The 21,035-nt window shown below is 43.1% G+C and overlaps 2 protein-coding genes and 1 long non-coding RNA gene across 12 annotated transcripts in view; 1 reads left to right on the forward strand and 2 right to left on the reverse strand.

Annotated features, from left to right (window-relative positions):
• The window catches only part of LOC131721069 (megakaryocyte-associated tyrosine-protein kinase-like), a 20,052-nt gene extending 18,815 nt beyond the window's left edge, over positions 1-1,237 (reverse strand). For both annotated transcript variants that reach the window (XR_009319843.1, XM_059014208.1), the window contains exons 1-2: positions 1,043-1,237; positions 71-137 (exon numbers count right to left, since the gene is read on the reverse strand). Coding sequence is in view for 1 of the 2 variants with exons in the window: in XM_059014208.1 (XP_058870191.1) it covers positions 71-79 (9 nt within the window). In the remaining variant the exon portion in view is untranslated. The remainder of the gene's footprint in view (positions 1-70; positions 138-1,042) is intronic.
• Positions 1-10,482, forward strand: part of LOC131721071 (uncharacterized) — a 10,810-nt gene extending 328 nt beyond the window's left edge. Inside the window, exons 2-3 of the long non-coding RNA XR_009319844.1 lie at positions 105-169; positions 10,354-10,482. This is a non-coding gene — a long non-coding RNA (uncharacterized LOC131721071). The remainder of the gene's footprint in view (positions 1-104; positions 170-10,353) is intronic.
• LOC117428951 (zinc finger RNA-binding protein-like) lies at positions 2,032-20,544 on the reverse strand. Of its 9 annotated transcripts, none has more exons than XM_059014206.1 (19): positions 20,403-20,544; positions 16,145-16,412; positions 15,231-15,345; positions 14,670-14,888; positions 13,585-13,892; positions 12,984-13,166; positions 12,538-12,754; positions 11,774-11,925; positions 11,034-11,153; positions 10,404-10,549; positions 9,462-9,585; positions 8,870-9,042; positions 8,384-8,549; positions 6,608-6,782; positions 5,325-5,419; positions 4,869-4,964; positions 4,041-4,152; positions 3,789-3,886; positions 2,032-3,524 (listed from the first exon to the last, which is right to left on the reverse strand). In XM_059014206.1, the coding sequence occupies exons 1-19, from the start codon at positions 20,453-20,455 to the stop codon at positions 3,345-3,347; spliced, it is 3,000 nt and encodes a 999-aa protein (XP_058870189.1). In that variant the 5' UTR covers positions 20,456-20,544; the 3' UTR covers positions 2,032-3,344. The 9 variants fall into 9 exon arrangements, with proteins under 9 accessions (XP_058870189.1, XP_058870190.1, XP_058870188.1 ...); XM_059014207.1 differs by having other exon boundaries at positions 9,462-9,588; XM_059014205.1 differs by having other exon boundaries at positions 8,870-9,057; positions 9,462-9,606.
• Positions 20,545-21,035: the final 491 nt, after the last annotated feature.

Raw genomic sequence — 21,035 nt, forward strand, 5'->3', positions numbered from 1 at the left:
GGCAGTGTTGAAAGGAAAATAAACCAAAGACCTTTGAAAAGGGGGGGGGGGGGGGGGGGGGGGCACTTACGATTGACATCTCGTTGATTCTGTTTCTGGTCTAGTTCATGGATCCTGAAGTCTGTATAGAAGATCACCTGGAAGAAGGAGAGGGGAACACTCAGCAGATGTACAGCAGCTCTGGAGGAGACTCCATTCGACAGTACAGCCACATCTCAATAAGCTAGACTATTGCACAATTCAATAAACAGTCACTGATCCTGTGTATTTTAGTACGCAAGTGAAGATGGTTATAGACATACTGTAGTTGTTAAACGGTGTGCAGAAGTTTGACAAGCTATGGGAGAATATTAAAACTTCCTAGTTCAGTGCTGGGCATTTGCCACGGGGTACAATCTAATTGAACAGAGAACAGAACGCTCGGGGCTTGGTGACGCACTAGGGCAATGCACCTTGCTGTCAGTATGAGACCTGGGCTCCATTAGAATGGCAATGACAGCAGAATCGTGTGCGGAAATTGCAATTACAAGGCTGTTTTGTTCAATTACAATTACACTAAAAAAAAAAAAAAAAAAAAAAAGTAACGAACAACTGCACACATTGGTTATAGATCTGTTTAATGACATTATTCAGAGGAGCAAAACAGAAATGAGGAACGGTTACAGTAATAAACTGCACACACAACGGAAACTCAAACGTAACCCTAATAGACTATTTAAAAAAATATATATATCTCTTTAATAAGCAACCTGTTCTCCATTAATATTAGTGTGTCGACTACGTGTTTTCATAAATTAAAAACAAAATCAATAGGGAGTGTTAATTGACTTCAAATTACTATATATATATATATATATATATATATATATATATATATATATATATATGGAACATGTAGAAATAACGATGTTCCATAATGTCTAAATTAGATATTGATTTATGCATACAGACGGTGACACTTGTCATTCATCTGTTAACCAGAAATCATACCTAAATTAGACAAGGAACCTCGTCTATATGAACCAGGCTTGCTCTCCCTCACCTGCTGCGTTGTGTGTCCGTTTCTGTGTCTCGGCAAGGCTATGCCATCTCCCGTTGTTGGTCGGCGCCGTTGTAGTCCTGCTGCCGCTGGATACGGAGCTCGGTGCTCACCTGCTGCGGAGACAAGGTCCAGGCACAATACTGCATGATTTCTTCAACCCGGCAGACAAGCAACCAGCACCAACAGCGCTTATTTCCTTATACTGCAGTTCGAACTGCAACAGAGAGCTGGCCGCCGCAGACAACACGCGGTCCTAGCGCCCACAGATTGCCGGTATTCCGTCTGGTTTCACAGACACAGAATGCCATTATCTAAACAAATTTATTTCATCAGATTACAAACCTGGTGGCAATTCGTTTGATAGAGGCAGATCATCACAGGTGACTTCAGTAAACCGGGCTGAATTTCAATGCCTGCCGTTGGCACACCTCTCAAGTTTTTTTTTTTTTTTTTTTTAAAAAGGCAATGCATTTTTAATGCGGTTTTCACCTCCTCCATACAGCCACACAATTGCACGCTGTTGTAAATTATAATCATGCAAATAAACATGTAGAGACAGGTCTTGAGCTAGAGTGATCAGTTCTGTTGTTATTTGTCCTAAAAGATAAAAGATAATCATATACCCACCTTAATTATTGTACAGAATAAATAAAGCTTAGGGATAAAATAATGTTGGTGTATTTCGGCATGCTGGCACTGCAGATAGTCTTCAGTCCAAATGGATTGTTGGCAGTTTCACCATGTGTATGATTGTGATTAGATGAAAGTCACACCACATTTAATTTAACAGTGCAACCCAGGTCTTTGGCAGGAACAGTCTTGTTTCATACTAAGTAAGATTACTACAGCAGTAACGTGCATTTTCAGACCGCATTGTGAGCATTTGTAATGTGATGGGGGAGGTTCCTGCTTTATCATCGCCACAGTTATCAGAACAAGCCACCTGCAGTCTTCCAAAATAAAACACAGAGACACACAACGCGGAAGTGTAACTTCCTCATTTTGCAATTTTAATTTTTAGGCAGCACTACAAAGACATTAAAATATTAAAGCCACACACACGCTTGTCCTTGTAACATTTATAAAATAAAAAAAAATAAGGATAGGGGAATTGTGGCAAAAAGACCTAATGATTGTGACATGGTCTCTCATTCATATATATATCTATTTAAAAAAAAAAAAAAAAGGGGGGGGGGGGAATTGGGAATTGTGCAAGTAACATTTCGCAAAGATTATGGGAAGTCAACGTTGTTTTAGTATTTTACATCAATGGCCATAAAACAATGCACAGGGTTTAAAAATGTAAATTATATAAAACAAAAAAAGGAAAAACAGCTGTGTATGTATTACTCGCTGGGCTGAGAGCAAACACTTCGCCCCAAAGTGGCATCTTGCCAGACTTTTCACAGCGCACACATTCACTGATCACACACACTTCTGTAAACCCCAGGCCCTGTGAGCAAAACCTGCGGGGGGAGCTGGGACTATACCTGCTGTTGGCTCCCCCACAGCCACGACCAGCTGTCAATAGCTACGCCAGATTCAAGTTCATGCAGACTCCGATTGCATAGCAGTTTGAGTCACTCAGTATTTTACTGTGAGCTTCTGGCGCACCTGAGATGAGCAAAAACTTTGCTAATTTTGTAAGGAAAATGCAACGAAGGCTCAGCAAGGCCAGGAGTGTTTCAAACTAGCAACAGATCCCACAGGTTTGAATTACACAAGGAACAAGGGGGTGCGTGTGTGTCGGAGGGCAACACTACTGTTTTGAAAGTACCGTCCGGTGTAAGCAAGCTGTGTGTGCGTGAATTACACTGAACTGCTAACACCCCATCCATCCACCCAGCCTCCTTCAGCACCCACAGCTTTGCAAGTTTGAAAAATAAAAATAAATTACAAATCAAATATTTGCTCAATTATGAACCGGTAAAAACAAAAACTGGCCTTTTACTAGTGAGGTTACCGATTTCCGGAGGAAAAAAACAAATAAAAACTGCATTTGACTTTAACCTTTGAAACTTTAAAGATGGTTTATCAGTGTTTGGGAGGGGCAGGGGGGTATAGTTGCCAGGGCAAAGTCTCTCAATGGAATGACGTAATAATTATTTTTTTAAACCAATTTAGCACAATTTTAAAACAAATCTACCATACTTTCAAGGAGGGAGGTTAGGTGGGAGGGTCTTTTCTCCTAATCCCATGCCACCCCCTCTACCACCTCCCCACTAAAAATTGCCATATGTCTATATAAAAATGAAAGTTGCGTGAACTTCTTTGTTTCAAGCGGGTGTCGCTAGGACAGTGGTTAGGCATCGTCCGCGTCTTCCTTTTTGTCTTTCTTCTCCTCCTCTTCCCCCTCGGCCGTCTCGCTGGGGTCGAGTCTTCGTTTCCGGTTGCGGGCGCTGGCGCGGGCTTTGAGCATCGGCAGAGAGTCCATCCCCAGGGCTTTGTGAATCTGCCGGAATGCCAGTAATCTTAAAGCGTGCTGTTAAGGAAATAGGAGACAAAGAGGTTAATCATCATTCAACACATCTAGGAGACACCTTTCCAAGGGGGTGGGTTACAGATGAAATCGGGTTTGCAGACGCTGAACGTGTAAAATTAACAAAAAAGTTTCTGATTAACTTTTTAGAATTTATTCATTTCTTATTCGAATATCAACTATAGGAAAAACTAAAACACACAACTGCTCCAGTCTTTGTGCATGAATCCCGAGACGGCTGGTGCATCAAAACACTGTCTATTGTACCTGAGCACTGGCTGTTACGTCATCCCTCGACTGACTGGTCATACTTTCCAGAGCGTCTGTTTGGTCTTTTTCGCAGGGGTCCAGCAGCCCAGGGCCGTCTGTGTTGCAGAAATAAAATCAAACATCTGCAAGGCACATCTCTGCAGAACACTGCATTCTGCACACGTTTATAAAAGCTAAACTGTGCCGATTATTGTATCGCCTGCAGATAACAAAATGTTTTACGTGACTTGTACAATGCTAGATACAAACCTTGCAGTAGAATCCCAGTGGCTAGGCATTCTAAAACTCTGCGCATGGCTTCACCTGGGCTGAGGGGTCCAGACGCGCTGCTAATCGCCTTCTCAACCAGCAGCTCCATTGCCTACAGGAGAAACCAGAGAGGCTAGCTTAACACACTGGAAGCAAGCCCCTGTTTTACCGTTGCCTGCTTTTAATAAAACCAAAAATAAGCCATTTATATTAAGATAAGCAATAGGAACACTAAATAGACTATTATTCTGCTGCTCGGAGTCCAATTGGAAGACGTTATTGTGCTTCTTGCCAAATGGGGCGGAAAAGTGGTGGAGGATTAAAATTGTCTAGAAGTATTTAACAGCAAGAAAACTCTCAGTTCTACTCATACAGAAAACCACAGATTTCAGCATTAGTTTCTCTTCTCTCTAGTAACACCCATAGCAATATAAAAATAGGGGTTGACTTACTGTAACCGAGAATAATGAACTGTCACTCTGATTCTATTGTGATTTTAATGGTTAGCCATAATAATTCTGCTTCCTAGTTGAACTATAGCTACAAAAGGAACTACAAGACAATAGACTGCGGTCCATTACCCCTGGATAACTCTGGATTTGGAATACCAAAATTACTGCTTGAGTGGGACAATAGTCAGATCCTGATCCAGGTGCTGCAGTATTGGTTTTATGGCAGCAGAAACCAAGGACCAAAACAATTTAGGGAGAAGCATTTGTAATGAAACCTCAAGCTTACTCAAAAACAGACCAAAAGTTGAACAACTCACATTTGCACCAGTATACCAACAGACATGGTCCTGGCTACAGCTAAATACCAAGTCCTTACCCAGTCAGGCAGACAGCCCCAGGTAGGTACACGCTGGCACAAGTCCCGAAGTACTCGGATAATGATCACACAGGACTGCAAACCATTGGCCCGAGCCTAAAAAAACAAAGCCATGAAAAAGGAGACTCCAATACGTACCAAGACAATAAGCAGACCAATTATCTATCAACTTCAGCACAAGCAATTTTGTATCGGTTTCTCTCAAGTTGACAAGGTTATAATAATAAAAAAAAAAAAAAACACAAGATGACATTGGAAACCATGTCAAAATCAATTGTGTGAAGCGTTGCACACGATTGGGACAGTGGCATTGCCGAACACACAGAAGTGATTATGGCTGATAATTCCACCTACCCCAAAACAAATCCAGCATCCTTCACAGAGCACGAATGTCCCATCAATGGGATGAAGGCAAGTTTCCAAAGTTTAAATAAATGATTGTCTGGGTGTCCTTACCTGAAACCACTTGGCGTGACGGAGGGCAGCGAGGGAATCCAGGCACTTCCGTTTGTTCAGGACGTCCGGAGGATCAGGCGCAGACGTTGGAGCTCCTGGGGAGAGGGGTAAGAAGCACACGAGAACATCTAACTCGGTGCAAATAGCAACAGCACTTAGGGTTCCCGATTTCACATTCAAGCACAGTGGGGACGAGGACAAGGAGTCCTATAGGGCTAAAAAATTGAGAAAGCTGTAAACAGATTTCTGATTGCACACACCTCTCGTTTTAATTCAAGGCTGGAGGATATTGTTTTTGCTCATTCGCTGCCAGTGTTCAGCAGAGTCGCTAGGGCGGCGTTAGCATGCTAAATTGGGACTTGCACACAAGTGAGGGTAGGAACTAAACCAAAAAGGGCTGAAACACAGAAATCTGACCAGCGAGATTCACCTGCTGCGGCTGTGTTGGGAACATGAACGACTTAATAAACAAACTTATGCAAGGCAAATAGGCAGCAGATCCTCTCTCTTTTACAGCATCAGGTTCCTGAAATGGAAGATTGTAATTTGGACTAAAGACTGTGACATTCTTCTTGAAAATACAAAGTTTTCCAAACTATGCGCCACATTGCATATGCAGACTTCAGTTCGCCAATAGAAATTAAGACAGAAAAAAAAGGCATTACCACATGAAGTGTGAATTGTGGCACTTAAGGAAAAAAATTGCCTTGCGTCCATTATGCTAGATATTTATAATTAGGAGGTCAAGAGATATGATTGAATTTAAGTTTTTCTTTCAGTTATTCCCACATTTCAGGTCTACTGGACACCAAAGGACTTAAAATAATAAAATTGGAATTTGACAAATTGAGTGCATTGGATCCACAATTCAATTTTTGCTGTCCCTAAACGAACAGGCTATGCAACAAAAAATGTCTTTCAATGTCTTCACTCCGACAAAAAATATCTAAGCGTTTGTCTACTTGCAGTTATGATCGAGTGTTTTAAAACAATAGCATTAACAACCTTTAGGTCAACCACATTCACACCCCTCCACCCCCAGCCCCCCTCTCAAGTTTCCGTTAGACAACAAGCCCTGCCTAATAGCGGAGTAACACTTGCCACTGGGACGCAGAAAGGTCAGAGATCCCTGCTTTAAATAAAAATAAGGAACTGCTCGGGGTTATATAAAATTATTCAGCCAATTTACTTTCTTTTTTTTTTTTTTTTAATTTTTAGTTTTGCTTCGGATTCTGAAGCGAGAGGGACACAGTGCAGTGGACTAAAAGCGTGGCTCCTCTAACCTTTCTCAGCCGCCTTGTCTCCTGCCTTTTCGTCCTTCTCAGTGGCACTGTCCTCCCTCATCAGTGGCGACGTGAGAGAGACGGTGACCTGCATTTGTGGTTCCTTGCTTGAACAAATCACGATGCTGGCCTCCTCAGGACGAGCCACCACCTCATACTGTTCCTCCGAAAACGTCTGCCGGTTAAAAGGACACTCAAATTACACAGTCTACAGAGGGTGGATGTACAAAAGAGGGATAAATCTGGGACCCTTATATTTTATATGGGGGAAGGGGGGGGGTAACTGGTTGATAGAAACTGCACAGCCTCATTTCAGGGACATAAACCCTGGGGGAAATAGTTTTAAATCAAATCACACTGCCAAGTGGTACCAGGGATATAGAATGTAAAGAGCAGCAGTCTGCAAAATCTTAATGAGACTGCAAAAACATTATTTTTTATTTATTTTTTATTTTTTTAAGCCACACACCGGCTTTTGAGCTTGTATTCCTTGCTTGGTGAAATAGAAAATATCAGAAATATCGGTGGGGCAAGGGGGGGGGGTGGGGAGCTTGTAATATTCTGGATTAGTTCATGCAAGTATCCAGGAACAGCAGCCGGGGAACCAGCAACAGCTGGCTCCATCTCTCTCTGCAGGCGACATGGTCGCTACCCAGTAGTGGCGATACGAGTCCTTGAAACCACCCAACAGTAAACAAGAAGTGGATTAAAAAAGCAAAAATTACAACACTGAAGCATAAACCACCAGGCTTTAAAATGTCCACACCCACCAGTTGTGAAAGACAGCGTTCACTGGAAACTGTTGTGCATAAAAACGAGATCCCATCTCTGAACTGGGAGTGGAGAGTTGACTTCAGTGTTGTGATCTGCTGTTTTTATTCATCTCCAGTACAAAGGAATTGAACATTCAAGGCCATGCAGTTTTACACCTCGTCTGAAAGGCGGCTCTGCAGGAAGTTACGTTTCCACTGCTGGTTATGGAAACCGAGCTCCCAGGCCACAAGATGCAGTTGGCAAAGGCATAGTTTCCTTCTCCCCTCCCAGTACTGGGGTCCTTGGAGATCATTACCAGTCCAGGTGTTTGTTTCAACCCAGTACAAAATCAAGCTTTAATATCAGTATTGTCCAATGCATAGAATAAACTGACTAGCTATCATCAGAGAGGCTGAGTGTGCTGTTAAACTCTGCAAAGCAAAACAAAAACAGTTGCAATAGAGGTATCCAACATGCCATATGGGAATATGTTGCCCGTGGCTTTTTAAAAGCATCCTGCAACTGCAAAATGAAGCCCTGTGTTGTGAAACCAGTTTGCGTTATCCTTGCTAGTGGACTTAAAATGGGGGAATTCCTATAACCTTTTCCTCTTAAGCCTGTAGTTTTTTGATAAAGAAGTGAAACTGACCACAAAATTAGCAGAATCCAGAAAAGGGAAAAAACAATTTTTTCCATATATGGAGCTGGTGCATAATTTCAATAATAAAGGGTATTTTTTATGTCAGATTCAACATCTTTCATATTTCAAGACCTAGAAACCAAATGAGCAATCTGTTTCACTGCACTGCAGTTTTGAGTAATTTGAGGTTCTACTACAAGCTAAGATGCACCAAGGACAGCTCACATGCACCCGAGCGGCACAGTAAAAACCTGAACGCAACGCTAGCTGCCATGAAGTTTAAAGACTCCCCCAGTCTGCGTGGACTCGATGGCCTAAAACTCAGATTCGACGCTCAGGGTTTGTGGGTGGTGTGTGTCACAAGTGAAGAGCTGCTCTCTTACCACCAGCTGTTCAGGCAGCAGCTCTGCTATCTTCTGCAGCAGGGCCACGGTAGGTTTCTTAGCAGACAGCAGGATGAGTTGCACGTTTCTGTCCCCGTGAAGCAGCAGACCCTTGGCAAGGATCCCGACACGCATCACGCCCTTTAGCACACGGCAGTCTGTTTTGCTGGGGGGGGGGGGGCGGGAGAGTGGGGTATGATGGTCAACCATTCTCCATCCAATTAAGCACAAAACAATTGATACTTATAGTCCCTGAGCTCTAACCCCCCACAAACCACACTGCCTCCCAGTCACACAACTTAAAAACAACCAGCCCAGCCCTTACATATACTTAACCATGCACAAAAGCCCTTTGGCTCCACACTGCTTCCTAACCCCTCAGCTCAAAAAAACACTAGATTCAATAGCAGCCAGCTGCCCAACCTCTAGCAGGTCACCTAATGCTTCGGCTCACACTGCCTCCCCAGTCCCTCAGGCTTAACTTGCCTCTTTTCGGGGTCGTCCTCTTTCTCCAGCAGGGAGTCGGAGACGAGTCTGAGAGCGCGCTCCGAGTGCGAGACGATGTTCTGCACAGCCTGCAGCTCCTCCTCCACGGGGTAGATAGTCGAGTGCTTTGCCATGATGTGACGGTCGTCAGAAGAGTCTGGGCGCCGGGTGGGCTTGGGGGAGAAGAGCTAATAAAACCAGGCCCTTTTAGCACACCAGCACTACTGCACTGCTTTCCCATAAAAAGCAGAAGCTACGACAATACTGCACCATTTAGAAAGGTGCAGGCAATTCACAACACAATTTTCACCCAATTGCAGTACACAAACTTCCCCCTATAATGCATGCATTAATGGCACACCCATACACCAAGTGACATTTATAGTATCTTACCAATACGTTTAATTGGTACTCCTACTGTACAAGTCAGTTTTACTACTCTTCCCTTTTAAATTATAATTTTACCATCAAGCCTGCAATCATGGTTTACATATTACAGCAAGTTAGACACATCCACTGAATTGATTGTAGGTCAAGCTTGCATTGTAATACTGAACATTCCAGGTCCCTTTAATCGGATAGTGGTACGCACCAGAAGAGGGGGGACAGGCATGCCGGGTCGCCCCATTAAAGGGGGAGGGGGTGCCATCCTTCGCTCCCCCCAGTAGAGCTGCTCTTCCTCAATCCGCCTCCAGTACATCTCCTCTTCATAGCGCCTGCTGGGAAAACCACCCAGACTTTGTAATAAAAGAAACAGCAATTAATAAAATGCACAGTTAATACTGCTTTTATAATGCACGAATGCATCTTAAAGCACTGTGTAAAGGAAAAACATGACAGAGCGAGCAAGCAAGCAAGCTGCAAGAGTCTAAATGACCTTGTAAATAAAATACAGGGTGATTAGAAAGTGAGTTTACCACATCAATAACATGATGCATTGATGTGGTAAAATGAATTTCTAATCACCCTAGAATGTATGTATGTATGAATCATCAAGAACAGATTTTCTAATCTCATTTTTTACTTTGTTATAAAATGATATAACATATATATATATATATATATATATATATATATATATATATATATATATATATATATATATATATATATATATATATATATATATATATATATATATATATATGTTATTTTTTTTTTTTTTTTTGTATTGGGACAATAATCGATCAACTGCTTGAAACATGAGGTGCAAAATGACCAAGTTCATATTCCTTCCTATAATAGAACTTATAAATGAATGCCAGTATCAAAAGATCATGCCAAGAAAAACGCTGCATAAGTCTGAAATAAACACATTCTACAGTACAGTGCTTTACTCAAATAAAATGTATTAGGTCATTTGATAGGGGTACCATTTCATTACTATGGTATTGATAGACACAAAACAAATTAAAAAGTGAAAGACTATTCATTTGAATTTTGAACAAATATTTGTTCCAGCACGGTACATTTTGTATTCACAGGTGATGGCCATTCTTTGCCATGCTAGTGCCTCCTCCGGGGGCAGACTGACCCCATCTCCATGTGCCAGTGCTGCTCATCATCCCTCCGCCTCTTCAGAACTGCCTTCTGCTTCTGCTTCCTCATCTTTCCCTCTTGAAGCTTGCGGGCCCGGTTACTGGGCTTGATCTCCACCGGCAGCTCAGGGTTCACCTTCTTCTACAGGAGGGAGAGAGAAAGAACGATAGAGGGGTGAGCGAGAGAGAGAGAGAGAGAGAGCGAGAAAAAGATAGAGGGACGCGAGTGTGAGAGAGGGAGCGAGAGAGAGGGTTCATGCACAACTTTAGCACGAGACTTCTCCAAAACTCCTGCTTAAATTTTAGAAATAAAAAAAAGAAATCTAGTCTGCTTAAACTGGGAGGTGTCTAACTTGGATTTTCAACACTGGTGCCCATTTGTAAACTACGATATACTGTTTGCAATGCAGGAGGTGAATAAAATTGGTCTGCCTTAATTTCACCTCATGGCTATTCATCGAAATCCCATCTGGAGACAAAACCCCCTTGAAGAGAATATTGAAAAAAAAAAAGTGTGAAAATGCTTTGTTGGACTGCCACCTAATGGCCAGATCCTGCATATACAATCCCACATGTACTCAAGCCAACCTAAACTATCCTCAACAGTGCGGTTACTAACCCCTCACCTTGTACTGCAGCCTGTGCCGACGCCCCTTCAGGTGCATGTCTTTAGCATTGGGGTCGTTGAAGCTGCATTCACACAGCTTGCAGTGGAACCGGATCACTTTGCCTTCATCGTTACGCACCTGAAAAAGACAGCCTTTGTTTAGATCAAAGCAGAAACCAATTCACTTTTTTTTTTTTTTTTAAAACCTCCAGACCTACTGCAAAGGTCTAGGTTTCAAATGCAAATCTGAGCACATAAAATAACACCCTAGGCCCCCCAAACTATATCAAAATCAAGGCCTTGCATGGAACTGGCAAAGGCAACCCTGAGACCAGAAGACCAGGCATAAAATATTTATAATATAACATGTACATTTCTTACTGACCCTTTTGATTCAGTCGCCAGCAAATGCTGATTTTTGAATCAATACCATTTAAAACGCGATATGATTTTATGTGGATTTAAAAATAAGAAATGGCAGAAATGATCAAAATACTGATTCGGGACTACAGTTCTCTCTCTCCACTCAATTCCAGAGATATGGAAAACGTAAACAAACAACATCTTGTAAATGTCCACTTGAACCTGAAAATGCTTTGAAAGCTAGCACTTGTAAATCAGTAAATATAATCAAGTATTAATCTATAACCGTTACACCCACAATACAGCTGTGACCAAAAGTTTTGCATCACCTAGAATTTTAGGATTGAGACCATTTAAAAAAAAAAACACACAAACAAACAAGGCAGCGTCTCATACCTCCTCCACATAGTCGTGTCCAACGGGCTGCACGTCCCCCTGCCCTCCACAGCCATCCCCCTCATCCTCGAGATCGCTGTGCGACTCTGTATTCATCACCTGCGGCTTCACTGGCACCAGCTTTGGCACCACAGCAGCAGGCTTGTTAGCACCTACATGGATCAGGAAACAAAGAGGAAGCTTAGATTGAGTTTATATTGAACACATTGACCAGAAATAACCTGATGCACACACAGTGTATTACCATATACGCACATTCCTCCTAATGAGCCATTGAGACTTATTTTATTATTATTTTTTTAACTTTAGGAGCATCAAAAGCGTCACACAAGCCAGGCGTAATAGGCTCAGTTGTTAATAATAGTGGTCTCTATTTCTTTTAGGTGTGAAATGTCTAAGCAAAGATGAATGAATGCAGGTTGATCTGTTGTGCTGTCAACGGCGTGTGATCGCCCTATTAAATCAGAGAGCATCCTAAAATCAACACAATATAAAATATTGATCATGATGCCCAACTTGTTGGACACCCTGTATATAAATGCTATAGAGATCTTGGGGGGGGGGGGGGGGGGGGGGGGAGGGGGTATACATAGACATTAAGGACAAAACATTTTGCAAGGACATTATGGGGCAATACAAACGTATACTGTTTGCCACATGGATTGGTGTGAAAAACAATGCAGGTTGAAACTGACTGAGGGAATGTCTATCGCAACAGAGCAGTGCAACAGTGCTGTGAAAATAAAACCTTTCGTAAGACGTACCAACAAAGGTGATCTTAGGGGTGACAGGCTTCTTGGCGGTGGCCGGGGGTTTGGTGGCATTGCTGGTCGTGACGGCGGTGGGTTTGGGCGGGGCCGCAGCGTGGGAGGTGGTGGAGGGAGCTGGTTTACTGGCCGTGGTGGCAACTGGGGCAGTGTTTACCACCACAGGCTCAGTGGAGGGAATGGGCTTCCCCAGCTTGGTGTGCAGCTTCACAACCTAAAAAAGAGAGGGGAGAACACAAAACGGTTAAAAAAACAAAAACATCTGGCGACAGCTTACAATCATCTTCAATTTATATGTTTCAAATTCTATTCCTTCTTGATACAAGAACACACAGTTCCCAAATGAAATCTGTCTATTTGAAAAATTTGGCGAACCAACCAACACGTGCAAGAACAAACTTGAAGCAAAACTGCAATGCATTTCTGCCACTGCCTTTCTGTACCTTTTGGTGCTTGGCTCCCCGGATGTGCGCTGCATAGGCGTCTGCGCCGGTGCAGGAGACGTCACAGAGCTCACACCGGAGCTGTGTCTGCACACCGCGTGGCCCATTGTTCGCCTGGTTCCCAGACTTGAGGGCTGCCTCTTTCTTCTTGTGCTTCTGGCCCTCCAAATGCTCGCGGTAGGTCTGCAAGGGAAAGGCACGAGACAGTCAGCGCAATGGCTACAGATATTAGAAAACCAGAGCGATTAGAACCGAGCTCTCCACCGTAAGCAGGCGAGGGTCAAGCCAAGTGAAGCTCTCCGCAGAGGTGAAGAAAAGTTGACCGCATTTTTGAGGAGAGCAGCGAATCAGTACAAGCAGCAGTTTCTTCAATTGTTTTCAATAGAAAAGTTAAAATTAGTCCAAAAACAACACCATGCTAAATTCAATCCGAATAAACAGTTTCTCTTCTCTTGGAATAGTAAATTAGCCCAATCAAGACCGCCGATCCTCACTTGGGTGGTTTGTGCAGTTCCAGCATTAGATTAGATCAAGGCAGTTTTTTTGTACACAACAGGTATTATAAATGAACAGTTTCAAGCTTGCAGACACACACACACACCTGTGGGCCGGCACAGCTGATCTTGCAGATGTCACAGTAGTGGAGCTGCGGCTGTTTGGGTGGACCCTTGGGCTTCTGCATCTTGTTCTGGAAGATGGGTTTCTTATAGGTGTTGCCAGTGAGAGTGGGTGTGGTGATGACGTTGTTCCCTGCACTGCTCCAGGAGGCATTGGTGAGCTGTTTTGGGGGCTGTGGCTGCGTGTGCTGCTGTGGGGGAGCCTGCTGGTGCTGGTGCTGCTGTTGAGCAGGCTGGTAATAGGAGGGGGTGGATGTGTAGCCACTGGTGTTATAGCTGGAATAGCTAGATCCTGTCAAAAAGATTTATGTAGGCAGAAATGTTAGCTGTGCATCACCCATAACCATAAAACACTCAATGGTGTTATGTGAAGCAATGCTAATTGAAAGAACATTGATAAACTAGCATAATCTTTTCAAACTAGAAGACTTTCTCAATCTTCAATAGAAAATAAGATGAACCTTTAAGAAAATATTGTACTTTCAGTTTTAACATTTCACCACCAGGTCCTATCCTTCATAAGCAGAACAAGCATAGAAGCAAATAGCAAGCTAGAGTTGCAAAAATAATTGTACTAGCAATTCGTCCTTGAGAGGAAGCTACATTAGTAACAATCCCTAACCCCCCCCCCCCCCCCCCCCGACATATCCTACTCATCCCAAATCAGGGGTGGAAACAAGACTCCCATTGCATAGCCTTTAGATCCATTCTTGGTTTGACTGAGTTTAATAAGACACACCTGAGCTTGTAACACACACTGTGGCTAATCAAGCTTGTATTCAAGCTGGAATGGGTGAAACTGCTATGCAGTAGGAGTCTTATCTCCATCCCTGCAAATTAGGTACATACGTATTCTGTGCATGCCAGTATAGGAGCTTTAAAAATCCTGTCCTGTAAAATGACATTTCATTGAGGGGTGCATTCTTCGAAGCACTTACTACAGCTGGTTGGTGGCCATACAGGTTTGTCTGTACATCTAGACAGAAAATATATATGAATGGGAAAATAAATAAACAAACAAACAAACAAACAAACGAATAAAAATAAAAGGGAGACTAACCCTTCTTACCGGTGTAGGAGGTTGGGACGGTGGAGTTGTAGGAAGAGCTGGGAGCGTAGGAGATGGAGGTTGGGGCAGGAGACTGCTGTACGCTGGTGGACACAGGGTAGATATTATAGGTGGTTGAAACGGCGCTGGCCGGGGCAATGGGCTTTAAAGCTGTGACCTGTCTCTGAGGAGGAGGCTGGCTGTAGCCACTGCTGGCCTGACTGTAACCCCCTTTCACACCTGCAACACAAAGCGAGGATTAGCACTTCGTTCTTTAACCACCTGGACGCTGAGCTGCCCCGCACAAGACTGGGCAACAAGCATCAAGCCGTGTGTGCACACTTGTAGTTAGAATATTTTCATGACGTGTTGCCTACACCTAACATGCAGTAAAACGCTAAAGATCTGACTGCCAGCACTGGGGCTCAAGGCGTCAATATGCTAAGCCCCAAAAGCCAGGAGTTTGACAATATTGTAATACCATGCCTTTCCAGACTGAGCTACGGTCTGGAAACCAGATGTATAAACCTTGAGGGGCTTTATACCATCCAAGGATCCCAGCCAGGACTCCCAGTAACCCACCTGACTGGTAGTACGGTTCTGTAGGCGTGTGCTGCACCTGGGTTGCTGCTGCCTGATAGTACTGCTTATTCTCATAATTACTGGCAGCTGTAGCCCTTCCATAGCTATAGTTATCCTGTAAAATAAAAATGTTTTTTTTGAGTACCATGAGTAAACACGTGATGTGGGTGGGGGGGAAGCGACAAAAAACAGACATGGGAGCAATTAAGTACAGCAGTAAATTGCAAGCACGTAATGCTGGTTTGTGTTTGTAAAAGCTGGGTAACAGCCCTTGACAGTTCAATTGTTCCAGGGAGTAGATATGCAATTAAGTGGGATCCAAAGTAAAGCGATGCTTTTGCTGGTTTCAACCATTACCGTAATTAGAGCGTTCTATATGAAGGCACAATTTTCAGCGATAAATCTGGGGACAAATGAGTGATCTTTATTACCCTTGCAGATCACATTAAAAGAAACGAAGTGACAGGACATGGGCAAGCACTCAAAATATTTAAAGGTTTGTTTTTCTACGTACAGAAAAACTGTGCAATATGTTACCAGAAGGCATTGCAGTCAGGGACTGTTGCATAAGCATGGGCTTACAACTTAATTTACACCATGTATAGTTGGTCCTATTAAAGTTTCAGAAGGAACCTTTATTTCTGTGCACTGGCGGTTTTATAAAAAAGTCCCTCGTAAGCACAGATCACTTTCATGGTCAAACCCCAATTCAACGCGGCTATATCCAAGTGTTGAGTTTAATCAGGTCAGCTATCAAAACAAAACATTGTAGTGCATATAGATCCCTCTCAGTTCTTCGATATCGCCATTGGTAAGAGCTGAACTACTGGAAGATCTGATACTCAAGTACGGGAATTATAACATTCATTTAAAAAGTCACGCAATTGATTAAAGGAGCAATTAAATGGACTGACCGTGGCTGTATAAACCTGGTACGTCTGCTGTGCTGTTGTGGGCTGTGGCTGCGGCGGTGGGGGCGTGGCTTCCGGCTGACGGGCTCCATACACATACTCTGCCCCCGTATGGGTTTGGTAGCCCTGGTAGGCGCCGGATGCCACTGGTCTGGCAGACTGGGCCGCCGCAGGGGCGTACGAGGCGGTCACAGCATGGGCCACCCCAGGAGCCGGCTGGACTGCATAGCTCACTGCCGTCGGGTGGGAGTAGGCAGTGACAGGCTGTGTGCTGCAGAGGGGCGACAGAGGGTGGGGGGAAAAAAAACGCGTCAGTGTAACAGGGATGGAAATAAGACTGCATAGCAGGTTCACCCATTCCAGGTTTTAGCTTGAGCTTGATTAGCCACAGTGTACACGTAACAAACTCGGGTGCAGAGCCCCCTTAATAACCTGCAGTCCACCAATCTAAACTTAACATAAAAAAAGGGTTCTGCTGTATCAAATAAACTACAAAAATGTTTAATCTTCCAATGAATCTGCCATTTTGAGGATCACGGAGTGATTTTTCTTTTACACAATTTGTGCCACTTCAGACTCTCTGTTCTACAGTGGTTTCCATGGCACCCGTGACTCGTTTAAAGAAAAACACCACTGCCAGGTCACAAAATGTGAAGAATGCAATTCCTTCAAGGATTAACACAATTTGGCACATTCAAAATTCTCTGTGCCTTCGTCATGCAGATGTATTAAAGAAGGTACCATTAGCAATATGGATAACTATGAATAACTGTTTTTTGAAATGGTTTTTCGAATCTAGAGAAGTCTACATTTCCGCTTCATTCACAGGAGGTACTGTAACATTTCAATTTTGTTTTATAATTTCATTGTGAAATGAGTTTGAGAAAAGTTCCTAGTGAACAACAAACAAAACTGAAGTGAAGGTGGGGAACTAGTAATTGTTGTCCAATTACTCATTCTCTAAAAACCGAGGACAAACTAATCGTCCTAAACGAAATCCAGCATCTTTGATTAAATTGTCCCTGAGGCAGCGAGTTTTCGCACCAAGGATGCTGCAAAGCACCACAAACTTCAAAACAGTTGCACACCGCATTTCCAGATCTGATAATGGGCAGATTATGCAAAACACAAAACAGGAGGACAAGCCTGTTGGTCCCAGACTTAGAAATCAAGACTAGTGTTACAAAATGCATTTGCAACACCCTGGGGTTTGAAGTGGGCAAAGACTTTTTTTGCATTTCACATGCAGCTCAAGCTCAAAGAGAAACACAGGGTGTCCCACACCGCCAACAATACGAGTCTTACTTCCACGTCCATGCACTTCCAGCAAGCAGAATATAGAGGATTCGTTTTCAGCTGGAAGATCATTTTCTGTTGTAGATTAAAAAGGAAGAAAACAGATGAATCTCTGTAGTGTCTATGTATATGAAGTAACCTCCTTGCCTTTTGCAGTAGATTAATTTCACTTCTTTCATCAGGCTCACAGATACAACAGTCAGAGCTGTTATACTGTTATGCCAGCGTACACCAGTAACCTGCCAGCTCTACAGGGATGAAAGCAAACCAAATGGGCGAGAATGTGGGTTATGCATTATATCTGGGGAACAGATGGTGAATACTCAACAAAATGTATTCCAGGTGTTGTACAGTATCTGGCGCGTTTTTGGACAGGACTGGAGAAAGAGGCGTTACAGAGCAAATTTAATTGATAACATGTTCACAGGTTAAAAAAAAAAAAAAGTCTGAGATCTGCAAAATGTTTTTATTGAGATCCAAAAGGCAGTGACCTTTATAAGAGCTGTCCTTTATAAAAAGGTGGTCTTTAATACAGGTTAGACTGCACTACTTGGACCATTTGGCAGATTATAAGCAAGGAATATACAGATGAACCCGCTTTATATCATGATTGCCGTGCAGGCATAATTCATGATATAAACCGGCTTTCACATTTGCCTGACAGCACATAACGAGTGCGAGAAAAAGAAATCTAACAGTGAATTAAAGAGCAGTGTTTTAATACTGTACATCTAGTCGTTCTTCACATTTAAACACATGCATATAGGTTACTACAGGACATATCCATTTTGTATGATTAACTGGAACGAAACTGTGTCATTATCTAAAAAAAAGACATGAATTGTTGACTGATAAGAGCTATCAATTAGGCGTTGCACTTAGTGGGTTTTTTTGTGTACATTTGTATAAGATTGTCTATGTTAAAGAAATCTGGTGACGTTGGTGGTTTTGTAACTGAAATGTATCCCGTTAAGACCGCCCACACAGCATTTGACAGGCTGCACAAAATGTCAGTTTATCAGCCAAGATGATTATTGGTTGTTAGCAGCATTGGAAATTAATTATATCCTGTGGTTACTTAGTAAAGTCCGGCCACGCGGCATCTGACAGGCTGCACAAAACGTGACAATAAGCAGGTTTGTGAGATGATATTAACAGAGGTAATTTCTCAAAGAAACTACGGTGCATGGCGAGTGGTTTTTGAAAAATCGTGATAATAAACCGGGGTATGATATTAGGCGAGGTGATAGAAAACGGGTTAATCTGTGTAAGGTCTGAACACAAGGCACTGCAGGGGTAAAACAAAGAAACCAAAGCAATGAAGCTTGGCAGGCAGCAAGAAAAGTAAACAATGGGGTCGAGTACGGCATGACCCACAACCTGTTTAACTGGGAGTGCTGTGCCAACACGTCTTAGGGTGCACAATGTCAAAACAATGCCCTATGGTGTCAACCATACCAGCTTGTGAACCATCCTGTAACACCTACAAGCACGCAGTTATATGGCAATTACAGTATGTCTAACATCCAGCACATCTCCAGAACCAGGGCGAAGTCACACAAGATAAACAGTTTGTGTGGCCAAGGAAGGCAAGCAAGCCCCATGAAAACGTCCCCACTTTATAATCTATTCACAGCTTGCTTGACTGGTCTTGAGCCAGGGGCACCATACAAACTGCGCCTTTAACTAGAACACCACCCGTGTAGACCAAAGCCACCACAATTACCAACATTATAAAACCACTTTTAGATGAGGGACGAAAACAAAAACAAATCACTCGACAGATTCTCTCTCCACAGGTTGCTGGTTAAACAGCTTAAAAGTGATTACCCTGGCTAGTGCTGAATTTGTCAAGCATTCACAGCAAGTAACTTGGCAGACTCCTTACTGTCAATGGGGTTGCATCCCACTTGTGCAACACCGCCCCTCCCCACTCCTCCTCCTCCTCCAAGCACACAAAACAAATGTACACAAGCACCTGCCATTAAAAACAAATTAAGCCACAACTTTTGACTGTCACACGTTATGATGAGAACTGTATGATCTTTCCTAAAATTACAGAATAAAATGACCCTCCTTTTTTTCTAATCAAGTGCCTACAGACAAGCTACATCCAGCAACAGTTGTATTTTTATCAATCAACGAAGCAGTTATTACCAAAACTGTTGCACAAGCACTTATTTTTATGAAAATGTAACTGCGTACTGCCATTCTTCATAAACCTTTCCACTGATCGGGGAAAAAAAAAACACTTTGTGCAAGAAATGCAATTTGCTTTAGAACCTAGCTACAAAAAAAAAAAAACTACAACACACATTCACATACATGGCTCAAATAATCAAAAAAGGACATCCTTCTAAAGTACAAAAATGCCCAGATTTTCCTTATCTTTGCAGATCAATTAAATTATAACAGATGATAACGACTTGCATCATGGCAGAACTCTGTGCAATTGTTTGCAAAACATGCCCTCTCTGTATACCACCTTCCTGCACGACTTACAATTTTTATTGTGCAATTCTGGTCTCGTTAAACCAAAACTGCTCCCTGTTTTCAGAGTGGACGTACCCCCACCCTCGGGGCAATAATGCACCCTCCCATCGCCATTTTGCTTGAATGTTACACTGCGAGAAAGAAGGGCGGTTCTTCTGCAAGTTCATCCGTATAGAGAAAGCCCCCCTCCTCCTGGAATAAAAAACAACACCACAATATAACTCTTTTTTTCTTAACGAATATCCCTATTCTGCGGTGCAGCGAAGCGCCATTGCATTTCGTGTCTAACAGTAACCAGCAACACGGATTTTTGTTTGTCAAAACAGAGATCTGACTACGGCCTATTCTGCCCGGCAGCTGTCAGCTAGGAAACTCCTGAACCTCAACGCGTTTCAGTGCTGGCTCCTGTTCCTTGTATTTTGCGACCCCGGTTCGTACGTTCTTCCCACCTGCAGTCCCCTAGTTTGGTTACCTGTACTGCGGGCCGGCACCATGCGTGAATCCGTAGTAGTTGCTCGCCGCCATCTTGGCGTCTTCAGACAAGAAGCGAGCCGGGTCCGCGCGGCGTGTCACGTGAGGCTCATATAGCCCCCTCCCAACCCAGTCTCGCACGCGGGAGGAAAGTTAACTCCTTCAGTACCGATGGTACAGTTTTCAGGGAGGCTTCGCGACTAGGCATTTGCTCCAAAAAGTCCAACAGGTTGCCCCTGACAACACGACAGATCAACAGTGTTCCCCTAAAATGCATTCACTGAGAACAAAAAGTTGCATCTCCCTGTTGCAGTTTCAGTCGCAATAGGCAAGACAGCAGATCTGGAAAGTCATAATGCTCCTTTCAGAAGTTTACAGTGATATACACAATATATCGCAACCCAATAGGAGTTCGTTTGGCACCTGGACCACTTATTGAGTGAGCTGGTGTAGTCTATATGAACTCTATTACCAACACCTGCAGACTGACTCTTTTGCATAGAGGATCAGACGCTCCTCCCTGCCTAATTGTATGATATTATGTGTCACTATAAGCATGTATAGTGTGTTAATGAATTGTTTATCAATGTCAACGGTTGGTAGATAGCAGGGGGATGGTGGTCGTTGGTGCCCA

The sequence above is a fragment of the Acipenser ruthenus genome, chromosome 47 (genome assembly GCF_902713425.1).
Source record: "Acipenser ruthenus chromosome 47, fAciRut3.2 maternal haplotype, whole genome shotgun sequence".
In the NCBI taxonomy this organism is placed as follows: Eukaryota; Metazoa; Chordata; class Actinopteri; order Acipenseriformes; family Acipenseridae; genus Acipenser; species Acipenser ruthenus.

Coding starts and splice junctions, on each gene's coding strand:
- LOC117428951 (XM_034048000.3), bottom strand. CDS start 20,455: ATGGCGGCGAGCAACTACTACGGATTCACGCATGGTGCCGGCCCGCAG. Junction 13,167..13,584: donor TCAGCTGTGCCGGCCCACAG/GTGTGTGTGTGT, acceptor TTTCCCTTGCAG/ACCTACCGCGAGCATTTGGA. Junction 9,058..9,461: donor TGCCTGTCCCCCCTCTTCTG/GTGCGTACCACT, acceptor TGGTTTTATTAG/CTCTTCTCCCCCAAGCCCAC.